This window comes from Equus quagga, chromosome 13, assembly GCF_021613505.1.
Source record: "Equus quagga isolate Etosha38 chromosome 13, UCLA_HA_Equagga_1.0, whole genome shotgun sequence".
Classification (NCBI taxonomy): Eukaryota; Metazoa; Chordata; class Mammalia; order Perissodactyla; family Equidae; genus Equus; species Equus quagga.
The window spans coordinates 62,120,525-62,143,201 of NC_060279.1; the positions used below are offsets into that span (position 1 = coordinate 62,120,525).

At 42.6% G+C, this 22,677-nt stretch overlaps 1 protein-coding gene across 1 annotated transcript in view; it reads right to left on the reverse strand.

Moving 5' to 3' along the window:
* Positions 1-22,677, reverse strand: part of RANBP10 (RAN binding protein 10) — a 68,821-nt gene that overhangs the window by 38,547 nt on the left and 7,597 nt on the right. The window contains exon 3 of the mRNA XM_046680362.1: positions 8,212-8,264. Coding sequence (XP_046536318.1) covers positions 8,212-8,264 — 53 coding nt within the window. The remainder of the gene's footprint in view (positions 1-8,211; positions 8,265-22,677) is intronic.

The following is a 22,677-nucleotide window of genomic DNA, read 5'->3' on the forward strand; positions in this document are numbered from 1 at the left end:
CAAAAACTGAGCGCCATCCCTCTGAGAACAAGAACGAGACAAGGATGGCCTCTGTCACCACTCTTATTTAACATAGTTCTGGAGGTCCTGGCCAGAGCAATCAGGCAAGAAAAAGGAATAAAAGCAATCCAAATAGGGGGGAAAGAAGTGAAACTCTCGCTGTTTGCAGACGACATGATCTTATATATAGAAAACCCCAAAGAATCCATTGGAAAACTTTCAGAAGTAATCAACAACTACAGCAAAGTTGCAGGGTATAAAATCAATTTACATACATCAGTAGCATTTCCATACTCTAATAACGAACTAACAGAAAAAGAACTCAAGAACACAATACCATTCACAATTGCAACAAAAAGAATAAAATACCTTGGGTGAATTGAACTAAGGAAGTGAAAGACCTATACAATGAAAATTACAAGGCTTTTCTGAAAGAAATGGATGAGGACATAAAGAGATGGAAAGACATTCCATGCACATGGATTGGAAGAATAAACATAGTTAAAATGTCCATTCTACCTAAAGCAATCTACAGATTCAACGCCATCCCAATCAGAATCCCAATGACATTCTTTACAGAAATAGAACAAAGAATCCTAAAATTCATATGGGGCAACAAAAGACCCCAAATTGCTAAAGGAATCCTGAGAAAAAACAACACAGCTGGAGGCATCACAATCCCTGACTTCAAAACATACTACAAAGCTACAGTAATCAAAACAGCATGGTACTGGTACAAAAACAGGTGCACAGATCAATGGAACAGAATGGAAAGCCCAGAAATAAAACCACACATCTATGGACAGCTAATCTTTGACAAAGGAGCTGAGGGCATACACTGGAGAAAAGAAAGTCTTTTCAACAAATGGTGCTGGGGAAACTGGAAAGCCACATGTAAAAGAATGAAAATTGACCATAGTTTTTCACCATTCACCAAAATAAACTCAAAATGGATCAAAGACCTAAAGCTGAGACCTGAAACCATAAGGCTTCTAGAAGAAAACATAGGCAGTACACTCTTTGACATCAGTATTAAAAGGATCTTTCGGACACCATGTCTTCTCAGACAAGGGAAACAATAGAAAGAATAAACAAATGGGACTTCATCAGATTAAAGAGCTTCTTCAAGGCAAGGGAAAACAGGATTGAAACAAAAAAAAAACCCACTAACTGGGAAAAAATATTTGCAAGTAATACAGCCGACAAAGGCTTAATATTCATAATATATAAAGAACTCACACAACTCAACAACAAAAAATTAAACAACCCAATCAAAAAATGGGCAGGAGACATGAACAGACATTTCTCCAAAGAAGATATACGGATGGCCAATAGGCACACGAAAAGATGTTCATCATCGCTGATCATCAGGGAAATGCAAATCAAAACTACACTAAGATATCACCTTACACCCATTAGAATGAGAAAAATAACTAAAACAAATAGTAACAAATGTTGGAGAGGGTGTGGCGAAAAAGGAACGCTCATACACTGCTGGTGGGAATGCAAACTGGTGCAGCCACTATGGAAAACAGTATGGAGATTCCTCAAAAAATTAAAAATAGAACTACCATATGATCCAGCTATCCCACTACTGGGTATCTATCCAGAGAGCTTGAAGTCAGCAATTCCAAAAGTCCTATGCACCCCAATGTTTATTGCAGCATTATTTACAATTGCCAAGATGTGGAAGCGACCTAAATGCCCATCAACAGATGACTGGATAAAGATGTGGTATATATATAATGGAATACTACTCAGCCGTAAAAAAGAACAAAATCGTCCCATTTGCAACAACATGGATGGACCTTGAGAGAATTATGTTAAGTGAAATAAGCCAGACAGAAAAGGACAATCTCTGTATGAATCCACTCATATGAGGAATTTAAACCTGTAGACAAAGAGAACAGATTAGTGGCTACCAGTGGAAAAGGGGGGTGGGGAGTGGGCACAAAGGGTGAAGGGTTGCACCTACAACACGACTGACAGACAATAACATACAACTGAAATTTCACAAGATTGTAACCTATCATTAACTCAATAAAAAATTAAAAAAAAAAAACCTAAAGGTAAGAGTTAAAACTATAAAAATCTCAGAAGAAAACACAGGGGTAAAGTATTCATGACCTTGGATTTGGTAAAGGATTCCTAGATATGATACAAAAAGCATGAGCAACAAAAGAAAAAACTAGAAAATTAGACTTGATCAAAATTAAAAATTTTTGTGCTTCAAAAGACATCAAGAAAGTGAAAAGACAACCTATAGAGTAGGCGAAAGATTTGCAAATCATATAACTGATAAGAGAAAAATATCCCAATTAAAAAATAGGCAAATGATATGAAGATATTTCTCCAAGGAAGATATACAAATGGTCAATAAGCACATGAAAAGAGGCTTGATATCATTAGTCATCAGAGAAATGAAACGAAAACCACAATGAAATACCATTTCACACCCACTAGGATGGCTACAATCAAAAAGTCAGATAATAACAAATGTTGACAAGGATATAGAGACATCAGAACCCTCACACACTGCTAGTGGGAATGTAAAATGCAGCAGCCTCTGTGAAAACCAGTTCAGCAGTTCCTCAAACAATTAAACAGAGTTACCATATGATCCAGCAGTTCTACTCCTAGGTATGTACTCAAGAGAAATGAAAACATATGTCTACACAAAACCTTGTACACAAATGTTTATTTATAGCAGCATCAATCATAACAGCCGAAAAGGTAGAAACAATACAAATACCCATCCACAGATGCATAAATAAGCAAAATGTAATACATCTGTACAATGGAATATTATTTGGCCATAAGAAGAAATGAACTTCTGATACATGCTACAACTTAGATGGACCTAGAAAATATTATGCTAAGAAGCCAGACACAAAAGGTCACATATTATATGATTCCATTCATGTGAAATGTCCAGAATAGGAAAATCCATGGAGAGAAAGCAGGTTACTGGTTTCCAGGGGCTAGAAGGAGGGAGAGTTGGGGAATGACTGCTAAAGGGTATGGAGTTTCTCTTTAGGGTGATGAAAATGTTCTGAAATTAGATAGTGATGATGGTAACATAAATTTGTGACTAAACTAAAACCACTGAATGGTACTCTTTAAAGGGGTGAATTTTATGGTATGTTAATTATACTAATTAAAAAATTTGGGGCTGGCCAGGTGGCGTAGTGCTTAAGTTTGCACATTTGGCTTCGGCAGCCCGGAGTTCGCTGGTTTGGATCCCAGGTGCGGACATGGTGCCACTTGGCAAACGCCATGCTGTGGTAGGCGTCCCACATATAAAGTAGAGGAAGATGGGCACAGATGTTAGCTCAGGGTCAGCCTTCCTCAGCAAAAAAGAGGAGGACTGGCAGCAGTTAGCTCAGGGCTAATCTTCCTCAAAAAAAAAAAAAAATTAGGGGCTGGCCCCATGGCACAGCAGTTAAGTGTGCACATTCCACTTTGGCAGCCCAGGGTTTACCAGTTCAGATCCCAGGACATGGCACCGCCTGGCAAGCCATGCTGTGGTAGGCGTCCCACATATAAAGTAGAGGAAGATGGGCACGGATGTTAGCTCAGGGCCAGTCTTCCTCAGCGAAAAAAGAAGAGGATTGGCAGCAGATGTTAGCTCAGGGCTAATCTTCCTCAAAAAAAAAAATTTAAAGTAACAAAACAATACATTGATAAAAGATCAATCATGAAGTTTTTTTTACATTTTGATAATATTAATCATAAGGGCCAGCCTGGTGGTGTAGCGGTGAAGTTCATACACTTCAGCAGCCCGGGGTTTGCAGGTTCAGATCCCAGATGCGGACCTAGCACCACTTGTCAAGCCATGCTGTGGAGGCATCCCACATAAAATAGAGGAAGACTGGCAGAGATGTTAGCTCAGTGACAATCTTCCTCAAGCTAAAAGATGAAGACTGGCAACAGATGTTAGCTCAGGGTCAGTCTTCCTCATACACACACACACACACACACACACACACACACACAGATACACACACAATAATAATAATAATAGTAATAATAATAATAATAACCATAGCTATTTTCCTATAAATTAAGAGAACCAGATGGCCAAAGCAGAATATAGTGAAAGTGATACCACAAGAAACAAGTTACTTAAACAAGCTAACAAGAAAGGAAGGGAAAGCTTTCAAAAAATGTCCTCCCCAAAAGACCAACTGGCCCTGATGGATTCACTCATAAATATTTCTGAACTTGCAAATAGAAAGTAATCTACATAAACAGCCATGAAGATAAGGAACGCCTCCTGATGACCTAGTAGGATTCTTCTCAACGAAACCAGATATATTGAGTTATCTCAATACACACACATAAGGCATTTATATAAATTTAACTGTCCACTTCTGATTAAATGTTTCCAGTTAAATATTTCAGGACAGGGAAAGGGAGTCTTTTAAAAATCATAATCTACCACCTCCTTAAGTTTCCTAACGTGCCTGAACTCATAGTTCCTACTGCCCAGGAAGCCCAGCCCAGCCTCAATCACTCTGATCTTTCCTCCTCTACACTGAGTCAGGGTAAACTAGTTGCTTTTTAGTAAATCTGATCACATCTCGCCTATGCTCAAAACACTCCTGCAGCGCCCACTGTTTAGAAAAAAAATTCTAGGCCCCTTGGCATGGAACATGAGATTCTTCTCTCAACTGGCTCATCCTGACTATCTGCAGGAAGCCGTGCCACCACGCTAGACAATTTATGGATCCACTTGCAAGCCTTACTGTATCAGGCCTTACCTAGAACCACCTGGCAAATTCCTATGTGCCCCTCAACACCAGGGTGAAACACCACTGTGAAGCCGCAATAACCACCCTAACCACTACCCTCCACCAAACACACCTGTATATATCAAGGAGATACACCAACCCTCAAACATCTGAAGTTAACACCAAACCTCAAATTCTAGACCCAGCCCAGGTCACCACCATCACTCCCCTCCCACCAGCTATACATCCAGTCTAAAAAGCCATCATCTCAACCAAGGGCCTCTTGAAAATCAAAAGCAGCTGGCAGACAGGCTTTAGCTACTATCACCCTCCATCTCACCTCCACACCAAAATACATGCAAGTAGTTTCAGGTCTAACTGTTTATGAATAATGATACTTTCAGTTTGGGAGAATATATGCTCATTGCGTGCCTGCACACACACACACACACACACACACACACAAAAGTGATCCCAGAAAACAGAAAGTACCAAAGGAGATGATTCTGGTCTTCCAAATCTAGCATTGGGATAAACCGTGCAGGCCCACTATCATTCTTGAGAGGGGTGCCTCCCCTCCACCTCTACATCTGTCCTGTGCTAGGTCCGCCCAGCCCTGTATCCTGAGAAAGCCAGGGGCATCTATCCTTTTTTTTTTTTTTTTTGAGGAAGATTAGCCCCGAGCTAACTGCTGCCAATCCTCCTCTTTTCGCTGAGGAAGAGTGGCCCTCAGCTAACATTCATGCCCATTTTCCTCTACTTTATATGTGGGATGCCTACCACAGCATGGCGTGCCAAGTGGTGCCATGTCTGCACCCAGGATCTGAACCGGCAAACCCCAGGCCGCCAAAGCGGAACGTGCGCACTTAACCACTGTGCCACTGGGCTGGACCCCATCTATCCTTCTTAGGAGAATCCCTATCTAGATGCAATCTGATTCCTACTTTTCACCTTAAGGAATAATTGCGCAGATGATCAGATATGGCAGGAAGGAAAACCCTCAGGAGCAGGCAGGCAGAGTGGAAATGAAGACAGGTGCAATATCCACAGAACACTGAAGCCCCTTTCTCTTACACAAAAAGAGATGCACAGTGAGAGCCGATTCTCCTGCTGTGTTAGTGTAGGAACCTATACTTCATCCACAGTCTCTTAGCCCCTTCTCCCCACAGGCCCACCCCCTGTGCCTGGGCAGGGTTTGAATTCACAAGGGCCAAAAATGGATTCCCCTAGAATGTTACATTAAGAGCATCAAAGCACACGACCAGCAGCTGGCCTCTGACAAACAAGGCAAACAGACTAGGCCAGTTCCACATGTCCCCATCTCAAAGAGATCCAGGTCAGCCCAGGTAGAACTCCTTCTACTTTGTCTGCTCCACTCCATGAATCTCAAACCCAATGGGCCTTGCAAAAACAGTTCTTACTAAAGAAGGAGATGAGCTGTGGAACTCAGAATACCAAGTCTAGCACATGGTAAAAGGCAACATTCCAAGACCACCTAAAAGAAAGACACGAGGGCTTCTTGATGCAGGCGCATCTGCTTTAGTTTATTTTGTTTTAATTTTATTTATATTTTTAAAACAGAAAATATATTCACAAGGAAGAAAATTTGAAAGCTTCAAAAGTGAAAAATTTCCTTCCCAGTCCTGACCTCAACCACCCTGTCCCTTCCCAAGGCACAGCCAGTATTACAAATTTTTCTGTAGCTTTCCAAAAATATTCTATGTATGTACAAGCAGATACAGATATGTTCATTTTCCCTCTTTTTTTGGACATTTGGTAGCATATTATACATTGTTCTATGCCTTATATATTTCACTTACCAATGCATTCTAGAGATTATTCCAAATCAGTACCTAAAGAGCCTCCTCATTCTTTTATGGCTGCATAGTATTCCTTTCTGTAGATTAACAAAATTTCATTTAACCAATGTTCAGGGCTGCTCAAAGCGTCATCTAATAATAGATTATAGTAGTTACTTTTGTATATTAAGCCTACCAAAGCCTCTTCTCTCTGCCACCAAAGCTTGCAAAAATTCAAAGAGCACATTTAGAACAAGAAAAAGATTAAGAATCAGTTTACCCTTGACGGGAAATTATTTTTCTAAGCTCCTTGTTCACTAAGAGGCAGAGCTACAGACACTGTAGACACATCTAGTCAGCTGAGGCCAGGGGCTTATATAAGAAAGATCACACCCGCACACTACATAAAGGTCAAACATGCCATGCACATTCTGATTAATAATGAAAGACCAGTTTTCACTCAGACCAAAACTGCCCCCTGAAAAAAGTTCAGGTTCCTGACAATTAGTTGAGTCCTGAGCAAGTCTGGATTTCAAGTATTGAAATTAGTCCATCAGAAAAAAAAAACTATGATCAATATTAAACATAGATTGGAAAAGATGTAAGGTTTACATGCCTCTCCCTCTTTGGAAAAAGCCAGCTGTGTTCTCTGTGTCATAGGTATAAAGAGTAGAGAGGGCCAGGGGAAAAACACAGGGACTTTGCCTGCTTCCATGATGGTGTTAGGGCAGCTTGCACCATGTCACTTCTGCCACTCAAGCGACCAAATGGACTTAGGATCATCTTCTGGAACCCATCACCTCCTGGTAAAAACTTCTGTCCTCTCAACTATGCCTAGCCCAGAACTAGGCATGAGCCAGCGGGCAGAAAATAGCTAGAAGGGTGCCTTGGTGGTAGAGGAGGCCCATGTGCAGGCCCCAGAGCATTCCACAAATCTGAGGGTGCTGTCAACTCAAGTTTCACACACATCTTCCCATTTATTAAGAAACTGCCTCAACCATGTTCCACACAGAAGGCCACTTAAAGACTCTGTCTTTATTTATTTATTTATTTTTAGGAAGATTAGCCCTCAGCTAACATCTGCCACCCATCCTCCTCTTTTTGCTGAGGAAGACTGGTCCTGAGCTAACATATGTGCCCATCTTCCTCTACTTTATACGTGGGACGCCTGCTACAGCATGGCTTGATAAGCGGTGTGTAGGTCTGCGCCTGGGACCCGAACTGGCAAACCCCAGGCCACCGGAGCAGAATGTGCAAACTTAACCGCTGTGCCACCAGGCTGGCCCCAAGACTTTGATCTTTAACATGGTGAAGTAACAAAGGAGGCAGGGTTGGCAGTAGCCTCCTCCCCGTATATGCCTGAGTCCCACGCTGGTCAAGCAAAGGTCAATAAGGGTGAGGGCTACTGAGGCGTATCTCTACTGGCAGCAAACTCAGGTCACTTGGTTTTGACTGTAAACAGTTCAAATTCCATGAATGACAATCATTTGCCAATTAATTTTTGGAATGGAAGCTCACATCATCCCAGCCCAATGGCCACCTTTCAGGATCCTCCATCCAATGGGTTGGCTTAGGGCAGGTGGCCAGCAAAGTCCTCTCCAGCCTCTTGGCTGCTGCCATGACTCTCCATAGAATGGATCAGGAGAGCAGAACAAATGCTCTCTTAACCAGTGACTCACCAGGAAGTCTGTTCATGTTGACACCTTGAGCTGAGAGTCCTATTCCCATGTACCTTCAAAAAAGCACACACAAAAATTTCGATTAGCAAATAATTATGCATCTCCCTTCTCAAATATTTCTTGGTAAAAAATAGAAAAACAGGAAAGTGATGAATGTAGAGACTCTTTTAACATAGTAGTAGTTCTTGAAGAACCTTTACACTTTGATTTTCTAATGGAAATCATCTCAATGCCTTAAGTAGCTAGAAAAACAGGAGGTAGAGTCTGTAACCAGCAACCACTGGCTTCAGTTTCAGAAGAAAGTTTCCTGAAATCACTGCTTCCAGTCCCTTTTTTTTTTTTTTGGTAAGGAAAATTGTCCCTGAGCTAACATCTGTGCCAATCTTCCTCCATTTTACATGTGGGACACTTGACAAGTGGTGTGTTGGTCTGTGCCCAGGATCCAAACCCATAAACCCTGGGCCGCTGAAGCGGAGCGCACAAACTTAACCATCACACCACCGGGTGGCTCCATTCTGTACATGGGTCACTGCCATAACATGGCTTGACGAGTGGTAGAGGTCCACACCTGAGATCTGAACCCGTGAACCCAAGCTGCCAAAGCAAAGCATGCTGGACTTAACCACTAAGCCTCAGGGCTGGCCCCTGCTTCCAGTCCCTTGGTTTCTGGCTCCAGCTAAGGTGGTGGCATCTATTTCCGAGAAGTGCCTAAAGTAAGTGGCTCAATCCTAGACAGTGCTTGGCAGAGCAATACAAGATCAAGCCCACCGGGATGAGCCACTCTGCAACAAGGACCATGACACGGAAAAGGCACAGCCAGGCTAGATTTGTGTGAGATTGCCAAGATGCCTCACAAAAAGCTTCTCTGGGTATCTCAAAACTCATTATCTTCACTCCATACACTGGCCTCCCTGACCACGAAAAGTTGGGAGGGTGTGTAAAGCCCCTGAGGCCCCCCATTCCTCCCACTCCATGTGCCTAAACAACTAAGCCAGCCACAGCAAGATGGGGTCCATGCTGGGCAACTCTGTCAAAGATGTCTCAGTGGCACTCATCAGAGGTCAGGCCAGAAAAGAAAATGAACACTTGAGTCCAAATGTTTGTAGCGTACAAAGAAATAGTGAGGTATTTCCCCAAGAACTTAGAAATAAGAGAAACAAGTCATGACCTTCTGAAAATAAAAGAGTAGAAACCCACACATGCTACCTGATGTTAACTGCATATGAGAGTCAACAGGTAACTGAGGAGCTCAGAATACTCAAAACACCAACCAAGAGGGCTAAGGTACAACATTATGGTTGCATAAAAATGTGAATGTACTTAATGCCACAAAACTGTACACTTAATAATGATTAAAATAGTAAATTTGGGGGCTGGCCGCATGGCCGAGTGGTTAAGTTCATGTGCTCTGCTTCGGAAGCCCAGGGTTTCACTAGTTCGGATCCTGGGCACAGACCTAGCAATGCTCATCAAGCCATTCTGAGGCAGTGTCCCACATGCCACAACTAGGACCCACAACTAGGATATACAACTATGTACTGGGGGGCTTTGGGGAGAGAAAGGGGGAAAAAAAAGTCAATTTTATGTTATGCATATCTTACCACAATACAAAATGTTTTTTTAAAGCAATTATATAGGGTTTGCCTTATTTTGACCATTTCCAAGTGACTGTACATTTACATTCTGATTGTTCCCTGTTGTACATAATTCTGCAAGGAACCCTTCCACATACCTTTCCCCATCTTGGACTATTTCTTTTCTCTCCCAGTATTCTCCATGCACCTATGTACCTGTTTCCTAAGACAACCAGAGTCCCCACAACATGGTGCTCCTGTCCCTGTGAGTCCTTCATCTGCAGTAAATGCCCCTTTGCCCCTCTCTGGCTGGCTGCACCACTGGGTTTTGGGGGAGCAGCCTCTACCACCCAAATAAAGGATAAGGCGGGGAGGGAAGGCTCTGACCCACTCATCTTCTTCTAAAACCAGCTACCCCCATCATGCTGGGCAGGAACCAGGAAAAGACATGACCAACACATGGCCCTGATAACTTGGCCTGCAAGGGTTAAGGGAAAGTGGAGGGAAGGGAAAGGAGAAACAGGAGAGGAACAGCACTTCAAGAAGAGACTTCCATGGTTCAAAGGACTCAGAGACTCTAAAACTGTCTGCTACCACCTGCCAGAAGGGGACCTTCAAGGACCATCAGGAGCAGAAGCTGTGTAAGCCTGCCAGCAGGATTCCCATTAGATTAAAACCTAAACATTTTCCCAGAAAAACAGCAGCCCAAATAATAAGCTTCCTTATTTTACGTGATAGACGCTGCCAAAAGCTGGTCTCTATTCCCTTAATGCCACAGCTGACCAAGCAGCAAACAACCCCAAATGCCCTGCCAACATCAATCCACAAGCACAATTATGCAACTGCAACACAGCCAGGGGGTTCCCTGACTTGGATGCGAGCCCATTCATCCTGCCTTGCTTGAAGGGGCGTGGGCCTCTGCCCAACACCACATGTGATCCCATCCGTGGCATACAGGTTTCCTGACACTAAGATGAAGGCTTGTGTTTGGAACACATGTGCTTCCTGGGTGACCCTCGATACTTAAGGCTAGTGCAAACAGGGGAGGTCAAGGAAGGGTGTGCTTAGCCACCAGCAACAGGGTTCTGGTTCCGCAACTTTCCATGGGAATGGGGAACTACTAATGCACGTGTACTCAGACACCAGTTGCCTAAGCCTCCCCATAGGGGAAGCCTTTTCCACCTCTGGCAACTAGCCCTTGATATCTTCTCATAGACTCTCTGCCCCACAGGTAGGATAGTGTTTACCAAGAGATGGCCTAGAGCCTCCATAAAAACCCCTGCGTCAACCTGAGAATCCAAGTGGATAAGCTAAGAATAGAGCACCCAGAAAAGACCAATACCCACACCTGGGTGCCCTGCCACCTGCAGGTGTCAATGACACAGGGAGCAGCCCCACAGGACCCTAAGGTGCATAGTCATATGAGGTTAGAGCTGAGTCAGTATTAAAGGGAATGAGAACCAACTCTTCAAACACTGGGTGACATTAAGTCTTTTCCAAAAGTATGACATTCTAAAACTACAAAAAAATGCAGTCTTGGGGCTGGCCCAGTGGGGTAGTGTGGTTAAGTTTACACATTCCATTTTAGTGGTCCGGGGTTTGCAGGTTCAGATCCTGGGTGTAGACCTACACACTACTCATCAAGCCATGCTGTGGTGGCATCCCACATACAAAAATAGAGGAAGAGTGGCACAGATGTTAGCTCAAGGCCAATCTTCCTCACCAAAAAAAAAGAAAGAAAGAAAAGAAAAGCACTCTCTGGGGCCGGCCCCATGGCCAAGTGGTTAAGTTTACGTGCTCTGCTTTGGCAGCCGAGGGTTTCACCAGTTTGGATCCTGGGCACAGACATGGTACCACTTGTCAGGCCATGCTGAGGCAGCATCCCACATGCCACAACTAGAAGGACCCATAACTAAAAATATATACAACTATATACCGGGGGGCTTTGGAGAGGAGAAGGAAAAATAAAATCTTTAAAAAAAAAAAAAAGAAAAGCAGTCTCTACCTTCCAGTAAGTCTTCATGCATTTGAAGACTATTATCCAACCAGTCTAAGATAAGCAAAGAGGGTAAAAAATCTATAAAGATCCTGTGAGTATACTAAAAAACACTTTAAGTGGGTGAATTGTACAATATGTTAAATTACATCTCAACAACACTCAACACCTAGCAATAAAAGGAAACTATCTCAACATAATAAAGGCTATATATGAAAAACCCACAGCTAACATCATACCCGATGGTGAAAGGTCCTAAAGATTCCACAAAAATATGGTTAGAACAAATAAATGAATTCAGCAAAGTTGCAGGATACGAAATCAATGCACAAAAAGCAGTCGTGTTTCTATACACTAGCACTGAACAATCACAAACGGAAATTAAGAAAATTTCATTTACTACAGCATCAAAAAGAACAAAATATTTATGAATAAACTTAACCAAGAAGGTGAAAGACTTGTACACTAAAAACTATAAAATGTTGCTGAAAGAAATTAAAGAAAACACAAATAAATGGAAAGACATCTGTGTTCGTGGATTGGAAGACTTAACATTGTTAAGATGTTAATACCACCCAAAGCCACATACAGATTCAATACCACACATATGGAATCTCAAAGGACGCTTAATAGCCAAAACAATCTTGAAAAAGAAGAAAAAAGTTGGAGGACTCACATTTCCTAATTTCAAAACTTACTACAAAGCTACAATAATCAAAACAGTGCTAGTACTGGCATAAAGATAGACATGTAGACCAGCGCAATAGAATATAGAGCAGAGACATAAATCCTCCCATATGTGGTCAACTGATTTCAACAAAGATGCCAAGACCATTCAACTGAAAAACAGTCTTTTCAACAAATGGTGCTGGGATAACTGGGAATCTACATGCAGAAGAATAAACTTGAACCCTTACCATACATCATATACAAAACTAACTCAAAATGGATCAAAGACCTAAATATAAGACCTAAAACTATAAAACTCTTTTAAGAAAACATAGGAGAAAAGCTTTACGACATTGGAATTGGCAATGACTTCTCGGATATGACACCCAAAGCACAGACAACTAAAGAAAAAATAGGTAAATCAGACTACATCCAAATTTAAAACTTTTGTACACCAAAGCACACTATCAGAACGGGAAAAGCAACTCACAGAACGGGAGAAAATATTTCTAAATCACCTATCTGATAAGGATTTAATATTCAGGATACACAAAAAACTCTTACAACTCAAAAACAACCCTATTAAAATGGGCAAAGGACTTGAAATAGATATTTCTCCAAAGAAGAGGTACAAATGGCCAACAAGCACACAAAAAGATACTCAACATCACTAATCATTAGGGAAATGTAGAGATCAAAACCCAATGAGATACCACTTTACACTCTTTAGGATGGCTTTATCAAAAAAACAGAAAATAGCAAGTGTTGATGAGGATGCAAAAAAATTGGAACCCTTGTGTATTGATGATACAGACACTGTGGAAAACAGTATGGCAGTTAATCATAAGGTAATTTGATGTTTAAAAGATTAAACTATGTTTTAAAAATGTTTAATTTTCAAACATAGAATTACCACATGATCCAGCAATTCCACTTCTGGGTATATACCCAAAAGAATTGAAAGCAGAGACTCAAATAGATATTTGTACACCCATATTCATAGCAGCATTATTCACAGTAGGCAAAAGGTAGAAGCAATCCAAGTGTCTATTGGTGACTGGATGAATGGATAAACAGAATGTGGTATATACACACAATGAAATATTATTCAGCCGTAAAAAGGAAGGAAATTCTGACACGTGCTACAACATGAATGAATCTTGAGAACATTCTGCTAAGTGAAATAAGCCAGTCACAAAAAGGCAAATACTGAATAATTCCACTTATATGAAGTATCTAGAGTAGTCAAATTCACAAACACAGAAAGTAGAATGGTGGTTGCCCAAGTCTCTTCTCCATTGATCTCTGGTGGCACTTAAAAATGAATGGGTTGTTAGGAGCTGTTTGGATCCTTGCTAAAGTTGAGTAAGTCAGTAAAAACAAGTATGATAAATTTCCCTTTATAGAGGCCTTTGCGGTCATTCACCAATCCCACAAAGATCTTCTCTGTTCTGTATGGTGCTGGGGACACAAGCTTGAGGACTCGGATTCAGTCCCTGCCCTCCAACAGTTTCCAGTGTCAAGTCAGGGGCAGGTCAGAAAATCAGGGTGCACTGACTTGGGGATTCTCAGAGGAAGTGAAGGCTGAGTCAAAACCTGGTAAAGGAGATGAGGGGAAAAAAGAAGAGTGTTCCATGCAGAAGCAGCAGAATGTGCTGAGGCATAGAAACAAGAAAGCAGCCCCCATGAACTGAGAGAAGTTCACTGTGGCTGGGTCACAGCTTGGGCAGACCTAAAAAGAGCCAAACCTGGAGCAGAAAATGGGTTATTCACACACAGTTTGCATGCTAGTTTAAGGAGTTTGAACTTCATGGGAGGTCAATAGGAAGCTGCAGAAAGGATTTAGAAAGGGCACAGCTGATCAAACAGCTGATATTTGGAAAATGGACTGAAGAGGCAAAACTGGAGGCTACCAAAATCATCCCAATGGAAGATGATAGGACTGGATAAGGACAGAAGCAGTGGGGATGGTGAGACATGGAGAGAGCCAAGTGCTCTTTAGAACACAGTGAACTTTCTGGGTGGGGGAGGAGCTGCACAGGATGCAGCCTAGTGCAACCAGTAACTAAAGAAAGAGCAAATCTCTGAGACTCACTTGGAAACTCTGGAGGCCAAGTGCTTGGTCTGTCAGTAGCCACCTTTCTCCAGCTCTGCTTGAGCCCTGACATTTATACCATGCACAAATAACTGAACAGGAAACATACATGCATCAGAGCAAATATATTAGACAAACCCAGATTCAAATCTCACCTCTGCCACTGAGTTCACTATGTGCCCAAGGGCACGTCAAATGGCGTGTCAAAGCCTGCTTCTCAGCTATCACCATGAGTCCAGAGAGCCCTCAGTGCAGCCATCGAACAAGATCAGACAAAGGAGCACCTGGGTGAAATGCCAGAGGGCTGCTGGTGGGTGACTGGACAACCCCACTGTCCTTTAGTTCATGCACTGGAGGCTCTTCTAGCATTGGGATCTGGTAAAGAAAAGCAGGCCATTCTCGAAGGCCTGGATTTTGGGACATCTGAAAACAAATGACTATTTACTTGGGATTGCCGAGGAGAAAGGAGGTGAGCATTTGCTTTCTTCTTGGTAATGGGTCAGGCAATGCTAGGAACACTAACAGACAGAGGCTGCCTTGATTTCCTGGGAGGGAGGCAACAGGGGCTCTCACTCCCCAAGCAGGTGACTAAAATAGACAGAGTTTAGCTCCCCCATACTTCACATCTCCACTAGGGCCTCCTTTTCAAGCAGCAGGATACATCTGAGGAGCTCAGGGGGAAAGTTATTTATCCTATAATACCACTGAAAGTAAGGTAAACCCATCTGATTTACTCCTTTCTTCTATATGGCAGCAAAATGTAAAGCACCATTTGTCAGAGAGGTGAGACAGCCAGTAAGAGTAGAGGGACAACAGACAAGCTCTTTGTGGCAGTGAGGCCATGAGTCAGCTTCTACCTTCTCAGTTCCTACTCTTCACTCCCAAAACTGTAATGCAAGCTAGAGCTAAAAAAGTGACTGTGCCTCTGTCAGGCTCCAGAAAGAAGAGGGTAGCAGGCAGGCACTGTTCTGACCAAACTGGGTCGAGATCCACCAGAGAGCAGGACAGAGGAAGAGCAGCAGCTGCAACAAAGGCCCTTGGCTACCGACCACACAGCCAGGTCCACCCTGAGACTCTCGCCACCCACTGCAGGCAGTGGAGGCAAACTGGAACCCTGGAAAACGACCTGACTTGAGAATGAACTAGTGGTTTCTGTAGCCCATGCTGCCCTCCATCCCTCTCTGCTGACTCTCCCACAAACAACAGCCTGCTGAAACTACTACAGTCACATGGAGAGATGTGAGCACACTCCAGTCAGCTTGGATTTTTCTTTTTTCTCTTCGGTTTTCCAGATTTTCTACAACTAATATAAATTACTTTGATAGTCCTAGAAAAATCATTTTTGACAGCCAGCAGTTGGCTGCATACTGAGCAGGTTGTTGCCTGTCACCCACCAGATTCTCCCTGGATTGTCCCAGGGTATCATGTCAGTGCCAGAAGGACACACTGGGAGACTTGGCCTTCATGGTCAGCTTCTCAGTACACCCTGTTCCCTGAGCCTTGACAGGAGGGAAGAGTCTACATCAGAAGAGCACATCTTCAGAAACAGCAGGAAATGGTCAAAATCCCTGTTGAGCAGCATTATTCACAATAGCCAAGACATGGAAGAAAGCTAAGTACCCACTGACTGATGACTGGATAAAGAAGATGTGGTATATATATACAATGGCATACTACTCAGCCATAACAAATGATAGAATCGTCACATTCACAACAACATGGATGGACCTTGAGGGTATTATGTTAAGCGAAATAAGCCAGAGAAAGACAAACTCTGTATGATTCCACTCATATGTGGAAGATAAACACACAGACAAAGAGAACAGATTAGTGGTTAACGGGGGAAGGTGGGTGGGGGCAGGGCACAAAGGGTGAAGGGACGCACCTATAAGATGACTGACAAATAATAATGTACAACTGTAATTTCACAATGTTGTAAACTACCATAACCTCAATAAAAATTTTTTTTTTTTAAAATCCCTCCTGAGCAGAGGATCTGGAGTTCTGGCTTACATGACACCTGGTGCATCTCAAGCACAACCCAGAGTACACACTCAGGAGACCATGCTGTGAAGACGCAGGCTCGGTACAGCTCCAACTGATTAGTTTCCTTTTTTTTTGTTTTGAGCAAGATTAGCCCTGAGCTAACTACTGCCAATCCCCCTTTTTTGCTGAGGAAGACTGGCCCTGAGCTAACATCCATGCGCATCTTCCTCTACTTTACACGTGGGACGCCTACCACAGCGTGGCTTTTGCCAAGTGGTGCCATGTCTGCACCCGGAATCCGAACCAGTGAACTCCAGGCCACCGAGAAGCGGAATGTGCGAAATTAACCGCTGCGCCACCAGGCCGGCCCCTAGAGTTTCTTCTGTGACCCAGGCAGGCCTGACGGTGAATAGAGGACAGGACCTTAGAAACGCAGGCCTCTGGACTCTTACACCCTCCAGAGGTATACAAGGCCTTGGGAGAGGAGGCCACTCATTTGCTCTAATCTCCTACCCGATCCTGAGAGACAGCTTGGAACACTGACACAGGGAACTTCTTTGGCAACAAGTCTGACATTCCCTTCCTGCCTCCTGATGGGAAACACCTGAAGAGTTTTAAAGTGACAGGAACACTTTGCAGCAGGGCTCCAGAGACAACACCCCAGACTCTGAAGCCTGGTCTCAGATACTCCAGCCTAATTCAGGACTGTGGGTTTTTTATTTCAACCCACATCTCAGGTTCCCTATCAGAAGAGGAGAAATTGGACTAAAGGGCTCCTAAGCTCCTTCCCAGCTCTGACCTAGAGACTGCAATTGTCGACAGAATAATGTCTGTATACTGGTGTAAATATGTTGTATCCAGATCCAAACCTAAGATGGGGCAGACCCTGGAACAGCAATCAAAACCAGCAAGAAGACATCAAGAGAAATGAAAATTACAGACCAATAACCCTTATAAATATGGGTGCAAAAATCCTCAACAAAATTGTAGCAAACCAAATCCAACAATGTATTAAAAGGATTATCTACCATGATACCAAGTGAGAGTTATCCCAGGAAGGTAAGGGCAGTTCAACACAGAAAATCAATCAATATAATAAACCACATCACACATTAATAGGATGAAGGGAAAAAACCCACATGATCAACTCAATTGATGCAGAAAAAGCATCTGACAAAATCCAACACCTCTTCATGAGAAAAACACTGAGAAAACTAGGAATAAAAGGGAACTTCCTGGGGTCGGCCCCACGGCCGAGTGGTTAAGTTCACACGCTCTGTTGTGGCAGCCCAGTGTTTCACTGGTTCAAATCCTGGGCGCAGACATGGCACCGCTCATCAAGCCATGCTGAGGCAGCGTCCCACATGCCACAACTAGAAGGACCCACAACGAAGACTATACAACTATGTACTGGGGGGCTTTGGGGAGAAAAAGGATAAAAATAAAAAACAAAATCTTTAAAAAAAAAAAAGGGAACTTCCTCAACATGATAAAGGGCATTTATGAAAAACTCACAGCTAACATACTTAATGGTGAAAGACTAAAAGCTTGTCTCCTAAGATCAAGGACAAGACAAGGATGCCCACCTTTCACTACTGTTACTCAACATGTACTGAGACTTCTAGCCAGAGCAATTAGACAAGAAAAAGAAACAAAAGGCACCCAAATTAGAAAGGAATAAGTAAAACAATCTCTTTTTGCAGATGTCACAATCCTATATATAGAAAATTCCAAACCATATACAGAAAGCTTACTAGAGCTAATAGACAAATTCAGCAAAGTTGCAGGATACAAGATCAACACATACAAAGCACTTTTTTTTTTTTTTTGAGGAAGATTAGCCCTGAGCTAACATCTGCCACCAATCCTCCTCTTTTTGCTGAGGAAGGCTGACCCTGAGCTAACATCCAGGCTCATCTTCCTCTACTTTATATGTGAGACACCTACCACAGCATGGTGTGCCATGTGGTGCCATGTCCGCACCCAGGATCCGAACTGGGAAACCCCAGGCCGCCAAAGCGGAACATGCGCATGTAACCACTGTGCCACTGGGCCAGCCCCCAAAGCACTTATGTTTGCATACGTTAACAATGAACAACCTAAAATGAAAATTAAGAAAATAATTCCATTTACTATAGCACCAAAAAGGATAAAATCCTTAGGAATAAATTTAACCAAGGAGGCAAAAGACTTGTACACTAAAAACTATAAAAAATTACTAAAAGAAATTAAAGAAGACATAAATAAATGGAAAGACATCTATGTTCACGGATTGGAAGACTTAACATCATTTAAGAAGGAAAGTATTATTAATACTCTCCAAATTGATCTAAAGATTCAATGCAATCCCTACCAAAATTCTAATAGCCTTTTTTTGCAGAAATGGAAAAGCCAATCCTCAAAATCAATGGACTTACAAGGGACCCTAAGTAGCTAAAAGAATCTTGAAAAAAGAACAAAGTTGAAGGATTCATACTTTCTAATTTCAGAACTTACTATAAAACTACAGTAATCAAGGGGGCAGGCCGGCGGCCAAGTGGTTAAAGTTCCCCATGCTCTGCTTCGGTGGCCCAGGTTCACATGTTCGGATCCCAGGTGCGGACCTACTCCATTCATCAGCCATGTTGTGGAGGCATCCCACACATAATGTAGAGGAAGACTGGCACAGATGGTAGCTCAGGGCTAATCTTCCTCAAGCAAAAAGAAAGAAGATTGGCAACAGATGTTATCTCAGGGCAACTCTTCCTCACACACACACACAAACCTACAGTCATCAAAACAGTGTGGCACTGGCATAAGGTAGACATAGACCATTGGAACAAACTCAAAGTCCATAAATAAACCCTTATATCTACAGCTAAATTTTTTTGTTTTAAAGATTGCACCTGAGCTAACATCTGTTGCCAATCTTTTTTTTTTTTTTCTTCTTCTTCTCCTCCCCAAAGCCCCCGGTACCTAGTTGTATATTCTAGTTGTGCCTCTGGTTGTGCTAAATGGAATGCCGCCTCAACATGACCTGATGAACGGTACCATGTCCATGCCCAGGATCCAAACCGGTGAAACCCTGGGCCTCTGAAGGGGAGCACGTGAACTTAACCACTCAGCCACGGGACTGGCCCCCTGAATTACTTTTGACAAGAGTGCCAAGTCCATTCAACAGGGAAAAGAATAGTCTCTTCGACATTGGTGCTGGGACAACTGGATTTCCACATGCAAAAGAATGAAGTTGGACCTCTATTTCATACCATACATAAAAATTAACTCAAAATGGATAAATGATATAAATATAAGAGCCAAAACCATAAAATTCTTAGAAGAAAACATAGGGGGAAAGCCTCATTGGATTTGGCAATGGATTCTTAGATATGACACTGAAAGCATGAGCAACAAAAGAAAAAAATAGATAAATTGGACTTCATCAAAATTAAAACTTTTATGCATCGAAGGACATTATCAAGAAAGTAAAAAGACAACCTACAGAATGGGAGAAAATATTTGCAAATCATATATCTGATAAGGGCTTAATATCCACAATATATAAAGAATTCCTACAACTCAACAACAAAAAGACAAAATAACCCAATTATAAACTAGGCAAAAGACTTGAACAGACATTTCTCCAAAGAAGATATATGAATAGCCAATAAGTACACGAAAAAATGCTCAACATCGCTAGTCGTTAGGAACTGACCACAATGAGGGGCCGGCCCGGTGGCACACTGGTTAAGTTCACATGTTCCCCTTCAGCGGCCCGGGGTTCACCGGTTTGGATCCCGGGTGCAGACATGGCACCACTTGGCACGCCATGCTGTGGTAGGCATTCCACACATAAAGTAGAGGAAGATGGGCATGGATGTTAGCTCAGGGCCAGTCTTCCTCAACAAAAAGAGGAGGATTGGCAGCAGTTAGCTCAGGGCCAATCTTCCTAAAAAAAAAAAAAGTAAAAAAAAACCCACAATGAGACACTACTACACATCTAGGATAGCTATAAATAAAAAAAGAAAGAAAATAAGTTGTTGGTGAGAATGTGGAGAAACTGGAACCTTCACACATTGCTGGTGGGGATGTAAAACGGTACAGGCGCTGTGGAAAACAGTTTGGTGGTTCCACAAAAAGTTAAACAGAGAACGATCCAGCAATTCCACTTTTAAGTGTACACCCAAAAGAAATGAAAGAGGGATGCAAACAGACACTTGTATGCCAATGTTCACTGCACCATTATTCACAAGAGCCAAAAGATAGAAAAAACCCAAGTGTCCACCAACAGATGAATGGATAAACAAAATGTGGTATATACACACAGCCATAAAAAGGAATGAAGTTCTGATACAAGCCACAACATAGATAAACCTTGAAACATTATGCTAAGTGAAATAAGCCAAAATAAAAGGACAAATATTGTACAATTCCACTTATATGAATTATCTAGGCAGATTCAGAGACAGAAAGTAGATTAGAGGTTACTAGGGGCTTGGAGGAAGGGGAAATGGGGAGTTACTGCTTAATAGGTACAGAGTGTCTGTTTAGGGTGATGGAAAAGTTCTGGAAATAGATAGTGGTGTTGGTTGCACAACACTGTGAATATAATTAATACCAATAAGTTGTACACTTAAAAATGGTTAAGATGGCATATTTTATGTTATATATATTTCACCATACACACACACATACAAAAAGTCACCAAGAACAATCCTATGGCTCTGCATGCTAGCATAATCCTCATCTAGCTTTCCTGGATGAGACAAGTACGACTTGGCACAGAGCGCAGTGGAAAGTATCAGAGTATTCTCATGTCACAACCAGAAGAAAGAAGTCCCTTGCTGAAAGCACACAGAAGATGACAAGAGTGAAGAACACAAATCTAGTTATTTTTACTTTCTATCAATTTCTTCTTAGAGGGAAGCTGGCAAGCTCATAGGCAATTTTAAGAAATGCTGCATAAGATATACAAATCAATGACTATAGGACTTGAACATTTTTAATTTAAGCTCCATCAACTAGATGTCTCTAGACACAGAAGTTTGGTAGGACGTGACAGAGAGGAGAGAAAAGACAAGAGACAAGCTCCTCAGCCTCATGGCTAGTGGCTTTTAGGGGCTGTGGGAAGATACCAGCTATGCTGTCAATTCTCTGCTGAAAAGGCCAGTCACCATTGCCCCTGCCCCCATCCCAGACTCCCAAGGAGCTACTGGAATCTCACCTGACAGTTTCAACTTGACATCTAACACCTTAGCCACAGCTCATCAGGCTGGCAATCTTGTTCCTCTCAAACCTGCCCCAGATAAAGAAATCAACAACCTCCACAACAGGAGGGATCTCTGGGACCATGGTTACAAAATTGTCCCTGGGAGACATTTCAGGAAAAACACCAACTGACATTTAGGTCTAAAATGAGGGCTAATATTTGGTGCTGGGGATTTTATTTCATAGTCTGACAGGCCTGCTTAAAGCCACAATCATCGTGACACTGGCTACTGCATGTAAGCTGCTCCTCCAGCAGCCACACTCTCATCCTGCCCCTATGCCAAGAAGCCACCCAGTCACCCACTGAGCCCAATTCTCTGCAGGCCTCCCACTGAGAGGAGGGGCATTACAGTGACGAATGAACCCAGCCCCAGCACCATCCAAAGAAGAACAGGCCTGAAGGCAAAGGGGCTTTGAGTCAGGATGCGTATGCAGGCAGGCAGGCGGTCCTGAAGGTGGATCAGGACACCCTCACACATCCACTGCCACCAGCACCCTCAAAACAGAAAGGTGCAGAACAGTTCCCATGGGTGGCCCTAGACAGGTTACTCATACACTCTTAAGTTCTGGCTCCTTCCCTAAAGGGAAGACAGAATCAAAGTACTTGACTTTTCCACTGCCCTTGACCAGAGGGTGTAGCCAGTTGGCGCCTGAGCCTAATGTGAGAGGAGGGTTCCTACTAGACCCCACATCCACTAGGCTCTGGGCCCTCATCTCTACCTCACTGGTCCTGTGTAATTACAGAGCTGGTGCATAGCTGAGTGTGGACATGGCAAATGCCCACTGGTACTCAGACATTAACTCTCTAGTTACAGGTGTTCATCCAGAAATGGGCCTTGAGTTTGCTGGTTTGTAATTTATCATCTTTCATTATTTTCAGCAGAGGGTCTTATTCAAGCAAC